This window comes from Myzus persicae, unplaced genomic scaffold, assembly GCF_001856785.1.
Source record: "Myzus persicae strain clone G006 unplaced genomic scaffold, MPER_G0061.0, whole genome shotgun sequence".
Taxonomy (NCBI): domain Eukaryota; kingdom Metazoa; phylum Arthropoda; class Insecta; order Hemiptera; family Aphididae; genus Myzus; species Myzus persicae.
This window is the reverse complement of record NW_019101794.1, coordinates 321088-339310: the sequence shown is the minus strand read 5'-3', so window position 1 is coordinate 339310 and position 18223 is coordinate 321088. Positions and strand designations below refer to the sequence as shown.

At 30.5% G+C, this 18223-nt stretch overlaps 1 protein-coding gene across 1 annotated transcript; it reads left to right on the top strand.

The window, feature by feature from the left end:
• Nucleotides 1-1817: 1817 nt before the first annotated feature.
• On the top strand, nucleotides 1818-17943 carry LOC111030435. The gene is given in 19 exon segments (XM_022309918.1): nucleotides 1818-2529; nucleotides 3035-3191; nucleotides 3264-3415; nucleotides 3555-3738; nucleotides 6609-6751; nucleotides 6887-7037; nucleotides 7122-7261; nucleotides 7940-8108; nucleotides 8735-9189; nucleotides 10533-10813; nucleotides 11294-11440; nucleotides 11534-11944; nucleotides 12014-12214; nucleotides 13497-13612; nucleotides 14325-14526; nucleotides 15298-15360; nucleotides 15465-15669; nucleotides 16557-16603; nucleotides 17472-17943. Coding segments are annotated over 19 exon segments (3507 nt in total). The 5' UTR covers nucleotides 1818-2450; the 3' UTR covers nucleotides 17676-17943.
• Nucleotides 17944-18223: the final 280 nt, after the last annotated feature.

The window sequence follows — 18223 nt, the reverse complement described above, 5'->3', positions numbered from 1 at the left end:
ACGTAGGTACTTAAGAGGACGTAACACTGGCATTTATTGCCTCCATCTTACAAGTGCGTACCATAGCAAATTTTACATTCAGAATATCACATACAGCTTCGTTAGTTAAAAAATCAGAGTGAATCGACATATAATGAAACTTGATGGTAAGAACATAATCTGAGTTTGTTTGTGGTTTTTGCATGTATAAAATAGCATACATTTTTAAATGCCCATAACTTACTTAAAAACTGAATTATCGTAAAAATAAACCCACACGCAGACAAAGATAATATGCTTACCACTTACCATCAAGTTTCATTTATAGGTCGATTTACTCTAATTTTTAAACTAACAAAGCTAAACGTGATATACCTAGTGTAAATTTGGTATGTTACCCACTTGTAAGATGGAGACATCAAATGCAAGTCGTAAGTCCTCTTAAATTTTGTAAATATCAAATATATTAATACAATATGTACAATCAGAAACACATATATTTATTATTGCTGCACAATTTAAATTTGTAGTTACTTTATTATTTTACTAGCTGTTTATAGTTTATAAGTATATATAGATTAGTAGATTACGGGCTTTATTCTTTCAATTTTCGAAATTATAACACAACTAAATTATTATGATAAAATCAACAATGCACAGTTTATTGCCTTTTCACCCCGACGAGTCCATATTACACGATTTTGTTGGGGATTTCATTTATTTTCTATGATATATCTTCTATACGCATGTGTATTCATAAATTAATTGTACTTTTACATATAGGTGCCTATTACTTTTATAACGTATACTCGTGTGTACATAGTCTAACCAATACATCGACGCTTCTCATTATTGCAATAATTTAGGCAAAATAAAAAAATTTAGTTGAATATTGATGTATAAAACACATTCATTTTATAGAACATTATTACTTCAAAATGAACACTATTTTGTTGTTTCAGAGTGGAAAAATAAGTAAAAAAATGGAGTGAGGACATTATAGGTATCATACAATTATCTCGGTAATTAGACAATATAGTATCTATTTGTCTATATCTATACTATACTAATGTCAAATGTACTATAATAGTATAGGTACAAAAATTATACAAATAAATTATATCGACTGTACGTTTGTACCATCGCAGTTTGTAAGACGACACGCCATGTACATATTTTATCATCCTTAGATATATAGATAGCACAAGCTATAAATGTCTTATTACAGTGAAAAAAAATGTTTTGTTTTATGGAGTATAATATATTATTAATATATTGTTTTATATCAAATTTATACTTAAATCTAGTATTCACCTATTAAAATATGTAAATATGTAACATAAACAGTATTTTAATGATAACATTTTTTATATGAACTCAACATATTTTCATCAATTTTTTTTGAAAAAAACCCACGCCACCTCTGTGGCCCTTTGAATACGACCCTGCAAGTCTGGCCAATAACCAAAGTTACAAGTTATTTTTTTAAAAATTATTATTGAATTGAGTTACCTACCTTTTACTTTTAAGATCTCGTATTACATATAACTGATTGCAAGTTATTTTGCAACACATAATACGACAAAATACATTTCAGTTACCTATACTAAAGTAACAAAATGTGCATTATAGGGGCGCTCGTGCCTCGCGGAAATAAGTCGTGTAGTCAAACAACACCAGCGTGTGTGTTTACTGTTTAGTGGCAACTGCCAGCCGTCGTGGCAGACCACCGTCGCGTCGTCGATATAATTACACTTTTTGTACAGGAGATAATACTATTATAATTCAATTTTTTATTATTATCGTTGGGATACATAACACAGCGATCGCGAGCGTTTAACACACCGCCTGTGTGACCTTTGTCGTCACTCGTCATCGTTGTTATTATTATTATTATTATTATTATTATTATTATTCGCAATACCCATGTAAATATGTTATACCTATGTCGATAATATTATGACGTTATTAATATTTAGTAATACGACAGTAATATCGCGGATAGAGAAGACATTAAAGTTTGTAAACAACCCATTACCCATCGGTACCTACGACTATAACCGCGCTCTCCGCCGTCGGCTGACCGGCCACAGTCAACTTGCGCATTACATTATAGTATTTATATAAGATATTATAATATATATTATATACTGAAGTACAATTATTTATTTATAAATTTATTTTTTTGATTAAGTTTTTGTACCGCCGAAAAAAATTAATTTACCGAAATCGCGACCGCTCCTCGAGATCTGCTGTGAAATAAACAATTATTGAACATGTTACATTAAATACTTTATCATGTTATGAAAATAAATTATAATTTAGTTTGAGTGTAATCGTCGTCCGAACAGATTCAATCAATCCGATCCGATCCACAGCAACAGCTTTCGACGAAATTTCGGCGCAATTTATATCTCTCCTCCTATTATAATTATTTATTATTGTTATTATATATTCCTTCTCCGTGAGAAATGTCTTTTAAACATGTAACCAAACTACCTTTGTGGATTCACATTACCGTATATCTCTTATATACTTGCAATTTTTCCGGTGAGTATTATATTTTATATTCAATTATTGTGCAACAGAAACTGAAACTAATATAATATTGTGCTCAGCATCGAATTGATTATCAAAATAAAATGAAAAAGTGAGCCCCCCCCCCTTTAACCAATATTACAGTTAGAGCTATACTGAAGTACCTATATATATATTTAATAACAAAACGGGTTTTGAGTAAACACTTTTTTTTCAGAATATTTTTAAAATTTTAATATTCATTAAGTCTTGGACAATTTTTTACTTTTGACCCCTTGTACCAACTAGTTCCAATTTGCTTCCAAAAACCACTCTATAAGTTAAAAGTAGATGCATTTTCATTGCTCCAATAATGATCGGTACTGTAAATTATAATATATTATAATTTATAGTATAGTTGTTTAATTTTACACGAAAGTGTTGACTTATTAACTTTTATATAATAAACATAAACTACTTTGATAAAATTATCATGTCATTTATTTATATAATACCTGTAAATAATTTCTCTCTTTAGTTTTAGCGTCAAGTCCAGAATATTTGGGATGTTTTTCTAACAATGATTTAAATATTTCAAACGGTTTAATTATACCACTTGCTTCTTTGACACCTCAAGAATGTTCAGACGAATGTCACGCAAACAATTATTCTTATGCTGCAATTAATAACGAACCGTAAGATAAATCAAACGGTATTCTTTTCTTTCCCGTTTCATATAATATTGTTATCCTTGTGTTTATGCATAGATTGTGCCGCTGCACAAATAATTACATGTCTAAATTGACGAAGGAAATGGATGATTATTGCAATGTATCGTGCAGCGCTGCAGGAAACGCTTCGAATGAGAGGTGTCAAACGCGTTTTAAAATGTTCAAAACTGATAATACAAGTATAATAGGTATATTTAAGATAGGGGAGTGCAGACTGCAGATTATTTAATATACACATAAATACACAATGCTTCAAAAGATTAGTTATGTTTTAAATGAGTAATATAGCCATTAAAATACAATATATATACATATTATAATTTAAAGGCGAGGAGAAATATCCTCAAGCGATCTATCTCGGATGCTACGGAGAAAGAATGGGCGACGACAAGAACCGATTGCTGAAATTTCCCCACGAAAGGTATGATGATAACACTCCACAAAAATGTTCCGAAGAATGTTTCAAAATCGGATTTCTGTACTCTGGAACAACAAATGGAGAAAAGCAGGGGTAATATTAATATTTATGTACATGCAATTTATTTATTATACATTTATAATATGTAGGTAACCTATGTATATCATGATAAAATTAATTATCTAGTTATGTGAGTGCCAAATATGGTGTGTTGTGGTTCTACGGACTGAACTATTAATTTTCCAAACTTATTTCATAAAGGTTTTCACTTTTCCCTGTGGTGCCTTGAGGTCTAACGTTAACACCGATCTGCAGGACATTTAGGGAAAACGTTCCTTAGGTAAATTTTTATATTTTAAAAAAAATAATGTATATGGTTTGAAGTATTTATACAGGTTCTACTTATTTACAAAAATAATAATTTTTAAAGGTTTTTAAGAGTTTTCTTGAAAACGTAGTTAGAACACATTTTAATGTCGTGTCTGTTATACTTAAAGTCTTTAAATATGTTATTTTACATAGTTTTTTTTTAAAATGGAGACCTTAAATGATGTCGAAGCGTAGTGTATGTTGTGTAGTGTATAGTGTTTTAAAGACAAAAATTAAAACAAAAAAATGACCACTAAGAAAAAATATTGGATATTGGGCACGGAGATGATCGTTTGTTATACGAAAAATATGGTTTCTTAATAACATTTTATTTAGTCATAATAGGTGAAGCAATGCATTATAAATATAAAAACAACTTTGTGTTTAAATTCTGAGATTATTATAATTATAGGATTATAGTTGTTTATGGATTCGATGACTCCAATAGTGATCAGACGATCAGCCATATAATCAATCGGAAAATAATAATTAACTCGATAATATATAGACAAAAATTTGAAATTTTTATTATAATATGCATATTATGGTTGATATGATTTAAAATATAATATAATACATAAGACAGATGCCTGTCAAGTAAACATCATGTTTTGATACACAGAATATGACGAGTTATGGTTATCATAAAAAGTCCTCATGGCCTCATGTTTTATCTACATTTTTATTCGACATCTATAAATGTCTAGTATCTAATATCCACCCAAGTAAATCTATGTGACTGGGTGCAAAAAAAGTAATTAAAATTGTTTTTGTATATAACTACGCCCATAGACTTGTACATCGAGTGCTTCAATCATAGTTATAAATGATAATATATGTCGAGAATTGAGATGAAGTGTTATGTTTGTATTCAATGGAGTATACCAAGATCTATGTTTTTGTTAACCATGAATAGAATATTATTATTGTATACGATTTTCACACAGTGCCAATTGTATTATTTAAAATACTCAGTGGAATTATTTCGATATTGCGTTTCAAAATATATATTTTAGTGCATGTTTGGTAGATCCGCAGATGACTGTATAATATTTAATGGATAATATGCTAATGTAATTATTTCACTGGAATATTACTATCCAAATGTTTTGAACAATAATATAATTGAAAAACCTGAGTAAGACTTTAAAATTCTTATTAGAATAAATTCTAATCGCAACAGTCCTGCATACAAAACATGTATGTATAAGTAGGTAGTAATAATATTAATAATAATATGATATGTAAAAAAAAATATCCAATATTTAATTAGTTAATATACTACAGGATATTAGATTTTATAAAATGTAAACTATTGACATCTGGGTGTAAAAGTTGTTTCTATTTTTCTTTCGTTCCGGATGTTTTAAATTTATAGTCACACATGCGTGCAACCAAAAGTGTATTTATTTTTCATTAAAATATAATATAGGTACCTATTTGTATAATTTAATACTTTTCGAATATTTTATAATTTATGTAGGGACGTATATAGTTCAACGTCGTTCACGAGTAGTCAGAATTTAGAATAAAAAAAAAAATCGTCAAATTCTGTTGAAACCAATTTCTCAACCAAAACATTATAATACAAGCATAATAATAAATAAATGACATATTATTACCATGAAAGTATCAATTATCAAATAAATAAAAATAAATAATTATTAAATATCAAATTAAATTTCATAGTATCTAGTATAGAATATAATAAAAATTACATTTATTTTTTACAACGACCATATATAAACTTAAAATTATAAACTGCAAATCAAAACCAAACTTAAACATTAAACGTGCGCTTTGGAGTATTTATCACTTTTATAGCAGGTGGATAACAAATATTATGGTTCACAGACCCGAAAAAAACGCCCACATTTCTAATAATATTAATCAGTGATTTATGTATGATACTTTTGAGAATTTTATTTTTATGTACTAATTTATAATTAAATAGTCTATATAAATAATTATATCACTACCTAGGTATAGTATTATCGGACAATTTTGTAAGTTTTCTTAAATAAATTAGCTCCATGTGCGTTTTTAAAGCTGTCAAATAGAAAGACAACGAGTTTGCTTTATGCCTGGTCTCTAACTCTACATGATTTTTCAGAAAATAATGTAGGACGTTATTATAAAAAGTGACATCGATTTTCTTGAGTTAACTGGTCAAGAATAAATTATTTTATATTCTAACCAATTTGACTGAAATTTAAGCTACTCTACTTAATATATTTTTAGTGAGGGATATTCAAAAGGTTTTGAAGTAGGTCCAATAATGTTCATACATTGAAACTAATAATGATGGTAAAAATACAATTATTATTTGACCATTCTTAAAATTTAATTTTTAATAATTTGAATAGATACCCATTTTGAAATAGGATCATTAAACCTGTTAATCTAATAATCATATAGTCTGTATAGAATAGGTACCTTATACCATAAAAGGTATTAGTACTACTTTAAACTTAAAACCCAAAACAATAAAGCTATATGAGGGTAGATCTATGCTCAAAATTCACTCTTATAAATATGCCGCTGAACGTGTGTATACTGCAAATTATTATACTGCTTTTCTTTTTTCATTTCAGAGCTGCTTGTTGGTGTGGCAATCAATATCCATCGGAAAAATTCAAAATAAGTGACGCCAAATGTAATGCTATCTGTTCGGGCGACTCGTCGAAAAATTGTGGCGGTCTGTGGAGATTGAGCGTCTATTCCACTGGAATCGTTGGTTAGAACATAATACTATTTTATATTAATTTATATACCTACATGATACTACTAGGTATTTTTATCCTTGGTACGCTCTGCATATACATAAATATTAAATACATTCAAGTGGTTATTATTTTTTATACTGCAACAGATTATCCACTCAGAAATTTTGTCGGATGTTACAATTTGGAAGGATTCGCTCGGTACGACAAGAAAATATATATTTTAAAGGAAACCATTGATTCGCACAGGTGTTTTTATATTTGTAACGAGAGAGGATATAAATATGCGTCAGTCAACGAGTACATACCAAATTTTTCATTTAATATCATAAACACCGTCATAGTATTTGACTATCTACAATACTTATAATATAACCGATATAGGGATCATTGCTAGTGCAGTGACGAAGTATCGGGTGCAGACGAACGGAAAAATCCAGAAGAGTGTATAAAATGTGCTGGGGACGAATCGGAATATTGCGGTGGTCCCGATCGTCTTAGTATCTATGAAAACGATTGGTTTGGTTTGTTAAATTTTTTTAATTACATATTCAATTTTATAGTTTGTTATTATTGATCCACGGCCGCATTTTGGGTTGATATGTTGCAGAGATTTTAAAATACTTGGTTTTGTAATGAGTGCAGCTTCTAATTTAAAATGTAAAATAAAACTATTAAATTATTATTGTGCACTGGCTTGTCCAATTCTCAAATATGGTTCTACTATTTGAAGTCTGCGATAGGTTTCTTGCAGCGCTTGCTGAGAGAGAAAGAGCCCAACGTATAGGTTTCTTCATTTCGCTGGTTTTTTATTAGGTTCCCCATGATTTTATCGTCTAGATATTTTACGTATATTTGGTCTTCGATTCGTTTATCTGTAGTCCGATGTCTTATTATTATTTATTAGTTCCTCTGTGTCATTTTTTACTTCTTGAATACCTGACCCTTGTGTACGGTTTACCTACGAAAGTATTCAGTATTATCTTTCATTATATTCCAAATTTAAACCTCCATACTTGTCCTGCGTCTTTTTAATCACCGTTTCTCAGGGTATACTATTAAAGAGCACTTCCTGGGCCCTGGCACATGAAAATTAATTTCATTAAGTAAACTCGGTGTATCAAATTTCTCTAATATTAGTTTATGAAAAAAATCCGGTATGAAACGTAATTGGTGATTGTATTTTGTTTGCATACATATAGGCATGGATACCGGAAATTTATCGAATACTCATTTTGGATGTTTTGAAAACTCTTGGATGTATCCAGTGATGGATGGATGGAATATATCATTTCCTAACGAATTGACCTCACAAAAGTGTGTTTCTAGTTGTTTCACCCGAGGGTTTCCATTCGTAGCTCTAGTGTCTTCGTGAGTCCTTCAAATTATCTTTATGGGGATTTTTTTTCAATAATAATTTTATTGTTATTATTATTATATAATATGTCATATTATACTCGTACCTATAGACTTTTCAAATTCGTCAACAATGTATATTATTATTTATTATTAATCATTAAAGTTAATTATAAACCTATACAGAAATAATTGTATTGAGGTAAATTTTGCGCAATAGTGATCTGTTAGTGCCTGGTTTGATAGTAAAAATAAAAAAATACCGAGCGGGTTGCCTCCCCAATATATATATTGATATATGAAAAATTATGATAATTATATAATCCTCAAAAAAGTACATAACATTATATACTCCTTCCTCCCATTTGAACTATACAAAAATGTACGGCCTACCCTTCCCTCATACGCGATCCCTGAGCACGCCTATGATCTGGCTATATTGTTCAAAAGAAATAGAATTTCCATAAGCCCATGACTGTAGCTAATAATAATATACAATGACGTACTATATAATATTAATAATATTTTTTTTTCGTACTGGTACCTACCTACTACCAAAATTATACTACTATACACTTGTCATGCACTCATACGTGATATGGTAATAATTATTCGATGTGACCCTCTACGTCTGCGATCAGGACGAAGTGTATGTGCAGTTTCGACAGCCCACCGATCGACGCCAAAGTCAAAGCCGGAGGACCGCATTGCAACGTCCCGTGTTCGGGTGGCACAGAAAGCGTGTGCGGCGATCGGAGCCACTACATCGTGTTCGCCACAGGTCTGAAAACGTCCAGGGTGGCCGGTGACCATTACCTGGGCTGTTACGAGGAGACGGATGTGTACAGCGCGTTCAAGAAAAACCAGTCCGTCGAATTCCCGTACGTCAACACACCGAGAATCTGCTCCAAGCACTGTGACAGAGCAGGCTACGAATATTTCCAACTATCCAACAGGGAATCGTGTTTTTGCGGAAACAACCATCCGGTGGACGACGGTGCTGTGCGGGTTGACGACAACAAGTGTTCCGCTCAGTGCTCGGGTGACGCGAACAAGTATTGCGGCGGAGTGTTTAAGATCGCGGCGTTCCGTATAGGTAAAGTTTTCATTATATAACTACAGAGATCACTGCATAACAAAAATATTTTACATCATAGCATCGTACTAGCTTCAGTTTGGACCGGTGGACTTGAATCGGTATTCTAATTCATTTCTGCCTTCCATCGATTCAAATATTGACATTTTTTTTTATATAAACACAAAAACTGAAGACAACTTCAACGAATGTTTAAATGCTGACGTAAATCCAATAATATTGAAATTAGAACTCGTATGTATACCCAGAATTAAGATATCAAATCATACAAGCAATCATTATAATTGTGATCATAACCCAGACAATGTAATGATAATATTATAATATTTATTTTTAAATAAATGTACCAATTTATTATTATTATTAAGTAAACGTCTGTAGGCTTAAGTAGGTATAGTACAAAATATAAAATCACAATAATAGAATAAACAACAAAATGATTTGAATGAATTGTGGTGGTAATACCCATACCTGCGAATAAATAAAGGGCAATAGGGAGATATATAAATCCTAACAAACTCCTCTTGGCACATCACTGAATTTATGAGTGACTCATAGGTAATGTTTTCGTCTATAAATTATTATTGTCAGACTGATTTTAAATTATTTCGGGAATGTTATAAAAATATATAATATTTTAAATAAATGTTTTAAATTTTAAATAGAATAATTCAATAATGTAATAGAAATATCACAGTAATTAAAAAAATAGTTTTATTATTAAGTGGATGCCACATATCTGCCTTTGTTTTCTTAAACAAACTTGTCTTACAAGTGCATGTAACATGTCCATTTATTTTCATCAGTCCATGTTTAGTTTCGTTAGTTTTAATATTAGATTGAACTGACTTGTTACTAAACTCAAACGTATTAACATTTTTTGCATTTTCTAGGAGTTGTTTTTATTTTGAAGTCATTGAGGCAGTTATGAGCTTTTTAATATTTAAAACTATGTTTACTCGTATGAATTATTAATATTTAATGATTTCTAACATTTAAATACGACGTATAAGATATAATTATTATAGTCATCACTCGGTGTACGACGTACGTCCGTGTACTCTGTGGAATTAGACTTAAACATCAGTATATGAATATATTTTTGTAAAAACTGGAGTATAAAAGTTATCAATTATCAACACTGATAACGATTAACAGGAATGGTTTTATTATTATTATTTATCAGTTCAATACAATTTGAAAAAATGTTGATTTAAACAAAAAGATTCAACTATAACTACCTATAATTAATTTAAAATTAACTGTTTTAATTATTTTATTGTATTTATACAGAGTATTAAAGCTATCAGTGTTAAATTAATAATGTTGTTTATTTATTATAGGAATGGTCGCTGACATAAAATATAGTTGTTCTACAGATTGCGAATGCTATTTTTTCCCGAAACACAATGAGTCCAAAATTGACTGTTCAAAAAGTAACCTAATTGACCCTTCGACAATTATTCCTGATTTAAAAACAACTTCGTCGTCAATTAATTTAATTTTGAAAGACAATTTGATCGAAATCTTACCTAATTTAACAAGTTTTCGTATCGCTTTATTGGATATCAGTAATAACAGTATAACGACATTGGATGCCAATCTTTTACCTACAAGTTTAAAAGTGAGGAAAATAGTAATAGTTTAGTATATACTGTATATTTATGACATTATGATTTACCCATAATATGGATATCACATTTCCATCGTCGGGGTCAACTTGTGTTCAGTTCCATCTTAGAAAAATATTAACCAACATAATATCAATGAGTATACAAATATACATAATTATCAGTTACTGAACATATCATTTTACATGGCTGTAATTGTCGAATCAGAATAAGATAAAATGTTCAATAAAAATTTGATTAAACTCATAAACTAGAGTCAGTATTGTTTGATAATGTGTACATATCTAAGTCTGCTATAGAAGCTATAATATTAGGTACACCAGCTACATTAACTTTTTTATTTCAATTATACTCGAATACTCTTACGATTTTGAATTACACATTATGACATAATATATACTATATTGAGTACTCGTAGTTCGTACGTACTATCATGTATTTAATGAATTTCTAATATAACATTCTTTCCGCAGGTTTTGTTTGCCGATAATAATAAGTTGACAACGCTGAACGGTAACGCATTGAGATTAATGCAAAATCTTGACGTCATAATGTTATCGAAAAACCCGTGGCTATGTGAATGCGATTTATTGAACACCCTACTGAAGTATAAATCAAAGGTCCGAGCTTATACTTATAATATATAGAGTCGCTGCATACTGCAGTGAGCAGATTATCGCGTTAATTATTCGAAGGGTTCGTTGATTTTGCAGATCGGAGATATGAAGAAAATCACTTGCACGTCTTCCACAGTTCCGGTTATCCTCATGAACGAATACGAACTTTGTAAAAAACGGAAAATCGATTATTTTTACCTCTTCATTGCCCTGGGTTTCGTTTCATTCGTTTGCCTGCTGTCCGTCTATTTTAACTTGCACAGGACTGTTTGGTTGTACATACGCAACATCCAGTGCGATTTCTGCGATCTGATGTCCATGCAACATACCAACAATGACGGCAAGGATTCCGAAGAAACTTTCATGCAACGGATCCAATACGACGAACTCGTGTTGGCCACTGACAACTGGAACCAGAACCGCGTGCTGGGCGAGGGCGGCTTCGGGGTGGTGTACAAAGGCAATTGGAGACACACGGACGTAGCGATCAAGAGACTGAAAGCCGAGGTCGGCGTGACCATACGATACGGGTCTCATGCCTTATGTGTTGATATCGAATCTTTTTTCACGTTTTAGGGAGTAGCCGAAAAAGTGGTAAACATGCACACTTTGGGTGACGGACTCTTGCAGAACCCGTCCAAAGAGATTATGTATCTAAACGCTGTTAAACACGATAACGTACTGTCGATGTACGGGTTTTGCTTCCATTCGACGGGATCTTGTTTGATATATCAGTTTATGGCCAATGGGTCCCTCGAAGATCGATTACAGTGCAAAGTATATACGATTTTATCTCTTTATATTTATTTTACACGTAGCCATATAATAGGTAAATAGGTAGATGATAGGTTCATATTAAGATAAGGATAATCAATCAACAACGAAATAATATTATAGTATTATACTATATTTTATATACGTTTCTATTGTTTACACTTCAGCAAATGGTAACTTACCAAATATCTACAGTATATAATATTTTTAATTTCACGAAAATCAATGAGGTTAAATCAATTACTGCAGGTACATTCTCCTGCTGCAGACTATCTATAAGTTATTATTTGCTATACGAGCGTCCATATTCCATAACACGATCTATGAGCCCAATGATGAATAATTATATATTTTCAAAAATTGTTTAGGATTCTAGGAATTTTTAAACGAAAATAGTCTACTTAGGCTTATATTTTGTCACGTATAGGATTATCCTATATACCTACCATCATATTTCTTTATACCTAGATCGCAATAATCAATTCATTTATTTTTTACACCACCTACCTCTATGCTTCGTTTTATACAGTCTGCTACGTGTTAAATATTTTATATAGGGCCACGGGTATATCAATCAATAGTATCATTTGAGAGTGGTTTACGCAAACTAGGATGAATTTCCAGAACAAATTTATGAAAAGATTGTTGTTCCTTATTCAATAATTGATAAATGATAAGTAATACAAAAATAATAAATACTACATTACGCGTTTGCATCTATCACTATCAGATATGGAAATTATCTTTAAAGAAAATGTAATATACATGTTTATTTTATAGATAGTGATATTATTATTATTCTTTTCTTACATCACCAAAATTATATAAAGCTCTGGTTGACGTTTTTTTTTAAGTTATTACTAGCTTTTATCGTGGGCTAGGCGTGGTGACTGAAAACATATTTTTCGTAATGAAAAGTGTGACCGTAAATCATAAGATCTTATTTTTTTCTTTTCAGTCGCCGCGCTTAAAAAGTGTAACTAAGATAATACGAAAATACAATATGATACATAACTAAAAAATTGCTATGCAATAGCTTTACCGCGGCAGTCCCCAAGTGCCTCAGACTTTTTATTGTTAAGTAAACCGTTAAAGAAAACCAGTTAATCATTCTAGCCCATTTTGTACTGCAGACAATTATTCCTAATGCTCGTAAGCTCGTAATGCTCTAATAGTCTAATGCAATAGTGTTTTTTATTAGAACCTTTGCAATTCAAATTCATCACATTAAACAATACTATTTTGAAATGCTGTCTATTTATACAAATCGCATATTATTATATAGAATGGAACAAATCCATTATCTTGGAAGACTCGCGGAAATATTGCAACAGGAATAGCAAGAGGTTTACAGTTTTTGCATAATGTTGAAACGCCTTTGATACATGGCGATATAAAAAGGTATATATTATAGGTGAACGCAATTCTATTGGGAGAACAGATTAACAAAACGCGTTCTGGTGTAGACAATTTCTACCTTCTGATTCAGGATAATACATACAATTTTATATTGGTTATTTTACTTTTTATCAATAAATTAATTTTGTTATTGAAACTTTATAAGCTGGTACAACTAACTGTATGCCCTAGTTAGTACAATTTTTACTATGTTATCAAATACTTCAATACTAATAGCAAAACTTATGAGTAATGTTGGGAAAATGCATACAGTCTGATAATAGTATTCTGAATCCACATAGGGGGTAATCATAGACTTTATACTATAGGTACTAGACAAGCAATGATAGTGTATTGGAAAGCGTAACAATATAGAGGGCGATTTTTGACTACTCGATTACTTGTACGCACGGTGGTGCGGGCTAGCAGAGTAAGGCGTACAGACATTTAAATTATTGTATTTTTTTGTAAAGACAGTCAACATCACTGAGAGACTTTGTTACGCAGCCCGCATGCTGTTGTTATACACAGTTCTTGTTTAGTAGTTTATTATAAACTTAGGTCCATGGCCCATGGGGGTATAACTGCCTAACCATAAGATCTAAGATCAGTACGACATTGCTATCAGTGTTAATCTGTCTTTCCAATTGACATTGTATATGAATCACACACCTATTTGTATAACATATACATTTATTGATATCCATCTTTTTAGTGCCAATATACTTTTGGATTCTAACCTTGAGCCCAGAATAGGAGATTTCGGGCTCGCTCGAACCGGACCGCTGCAGGAACAAACTGACAAAAGCGTTGGATTTGATGTCAGCCACGTGTGTGGTACAAAGCCTTATTTACCTGAAGATTTTTATAGGAACAAAAAACTATCGACTAAGGTGGACACTTACAGTTTCGGCGTGGTATGCCCAACATTCTACGTTTTTGTTACACTTGAATGATTTTATATAATAATATTCATTATCGATGATTCGGGATCGAATTAATGTATTTTATTTATTTTTGTTATATACTTATGTATAAGACTATCACTATTTAAAAATATATTAATGTATTTGAAAGTGTTATTTTTACACAATTTTAAGTTGTCAACATTTTTTAATAACAAACATTTTTAATTTCTCCTTTCAAAGCATAATATTGTTTGGACGACTTCGATACTTGAAAATTGAATTTTAGTCTAGTAGTTTATAAGCTATAACTAATAAGTATTCAAAGTTTTTATGAGCGGAGTGGAGTGGTACCCTGCAGCTTTGTTGGTTAGGTTGCGCTTGGGGGACTGCCGCGGTGGACGGCTAGAAGGACAGCTTTCTTTTTGAATGTTCCTTTTAAAGTTATAAGTTATAAGTGTTATAGCTTACAAACTATTTGTCTGCAATTTGACTTTTACTGTTTTACAAATAAAAAAAAACTAAATATTATTCTGCTTAGAAGTATGAAATTAAAAATGCATTTTGTAATAGAAAAAAGTAAAAAATGGATAACAATGAAAAATGGAAAAAAAATTACCTTACATTAAATGAATCAGCTTTTTAAATTTCTCAAAAGCATATAATATTAAATAATATGTGCAATCAACACAAAACGGGAATAATATAAAAATATCATGCACCAACATTATCTTCCAACGTTCCAAATGTCTGTAAAATACTGCTGTATGTTTTGGTTCACAGGTGATGTTCGAAATCGCGACTGGTCTAAGAGCGTTCAACAGATACAAAAATTATAAATACTTGGTGAGTGTAATAAAATGTCTTGATGAAAAATTAAACATCTTAGTTATTTCATAACCATAATATGCAGTAATGCAGTGTTGATTTATTCCAAATGTTTTATTCAGAAAGAATTGGTGAATAAGCATGACAAACGTTCAATTGTGAATATCGCTGACAAAATGGCAGGACATGATTCATTTCATGTCTTCGAAATACTTATAACTTTGGGAAAGGCATGCGTGGAAGACATAGCTGAAAAACGTCCAGAAATGGTCGTTGTTTACATGAATCTACAAAACGTTTTGTCATCGAAAACCAACGTAAATAATGGTATGTGTATGGAACATAATATATTAACGTATTTTAGATCAGATATTCTACACAAGTATACAATTCATTAAAAGGGCTTAAATGATTTTTACAATTTTAATTGTTTTAAATGTAATACAAGTTCATCATATTTAAGTTTAAGTAAAATATGAGTTGTTAAGTTTTTTAATAACTAAAATAGCTTTTAAACGATGAATAAATATATTCTTCATATTTAAAAACAACACGTTCAAGCTGAATAGAAAGAATACAAAAGCACTCCTAAACGGCAGGATGTGTACATATTATACTTACTGTCCTCCGTAAGCTATGTAGATTGTAGGAACTATAAAAATAAATATTATGATCGCATAGGAGTTGAGCCCCGAGATAATAATATTGCGAAAAATATTAATTGATCTGGTGATTATTAATGAATCGTTAAATTTGAGAGAGCAGCGTTCGTTATCGGTTTACGACAGATAGCTGTGGAGTTTACGTTGAGAATGCCCACAAAATTTGACTGATTGTATATTAATGAGTAATGACACTACTGAAATAAACATACCTATACATTTAGACATTTAGTGAGTGTTTGATGTAAAAAGAAGTATAATCAACAAAACAGAAAAAATTAAAGAAAACATATCGTAGGTAGCCTATCGGATGCGGTGCCTATAATTTTTGTATTTTTTTTGTTGGTGGAGTCATTTCCATAATTTAAGACCAATTATAAAATCTATTATTCACATTTTCCTCACCAGTTTTAGCATTGTATTAAAATGACTGTTCTATAAGGGAAATAAATATTTATTATTTACTTAGCCCAAATATATCGGGTACTCTGATACAATTTTTCCACTTGAGCCATAACGCATAATCTTATTGACTGTTTTTACAATTTTCAGTTGAAGCAAGCGGAGAGAATTATAATATGACAAAAGTGCACTTGAAGGTACCAACATTCTACGATTATTAATTAATAATATTTTTTATTTTTTACCAAATTTATTATATATAAGTCCGTCTAGCAGCGGTGTGGGGCGCATCCCAGAATGCTTATTGCTGTGAAAATAATTATGTTTTTTTTTGCATAATAAACGATAGGGACCGGGGGCGAAGCAATGCAAACACTAGTTCCTTCCCCGGTTTTCGATAACACGATAAAAAAAGAAAAAGAATAAAAAGTATACATATTATTATTAAATGCAATAGTTTATATACATATTATACATATAATTAAAACTCGTGTTCAACAAAAGTTGCAGAAGTAATTTTCTGTTATTTGGAAATTTGATTTAATATAATATTTATTTATTATTATTTGTTCCACGGCGTAACGTACACGCAATTTAATACCTGTATTATTTCTTACAGAACATATTTATAAGTAAATGTATAAACTCGAAAGGTTTAATTTAAATACGCTTCAAGTCATGGTTTTGATAGTCGATAAAATATTATCAAATTATCATGACCAATAATTGTTGAGAGACTTACTAATCTAACCTATGAGAAACTTCTAACCGCAAATTTTTATGAGTGGTAATTTTTTATTTTATATAAAATATACCGATACCTGCCGATTATACATGGTAAATTTCAATCATATAATATAGGTAATACTTCAATGTTATGCACTTATGCTTACCTCATTGACTATACAATTACCTATATGAGTATAAAACACTATTAAAATTTATAAGATTTATAAGCCTGTCGCGTTTAGCTGTATAACTGTATAAGCTATAAATTATTCCTAATACTTATACTTCAGAATACTTCCTACTAATTAATAGTTATTCTTGATTTTAACTTTTAAGGAAACCAAAAATCCAGATATCATAAAATTAGACGGAATAAAAGCAGCTCTATTAGCACCGCTCCACGAGATTCCGTCAATATCGAAATTGTATTCTAGTCCTGTGCACGAAGCCGATCCTCGGAAAATTATTACCACCGAAGTAAAATCTGTCAGCAATGAGATTTCGGTATGCCTCAACGGGTTTAAGTACCGCAAAATATGATAACTATAGTCTTATGAATGTATGTTTTTGATAGGATGAAGGGTTTTTTACGACAGACTTTTAAGTGATCGAGCCAAGTAACAATACATGTGACATTATGAAAATAATTAGTTACAGCTAACCTGCATGTTTACCAATTTTGTAATACCTTATCATTTTATTACTTCTTGAAAACTATTTTAAGTTCGCTATTAACTTATTTATACTTGAACATATTATGTAATGCACCATCTATAAGTACAAATATTGGAATGTGTTTAGCACTTTATATCTTGAATTTTGTTTTTTACTTAAGCACAATATTATAAAAATTATCATGATTAATAAATAGTTCTTTTCATCATTATTTTCAGAGAAGTTGCTTTTCAATAAGTATTGCAGGTTCAATATCATGTGTTTTTTATTTAAGAAATTTACTGATAATAATATAAAAATATTATATTTAATTAGCATGATAATATATTTTTATACACTGTAAATGAAAAAAGTGTATTAAATGTGTATCATTAAAAACTATATCCATTAGAGAATAGAGGTATTCAAAGTTT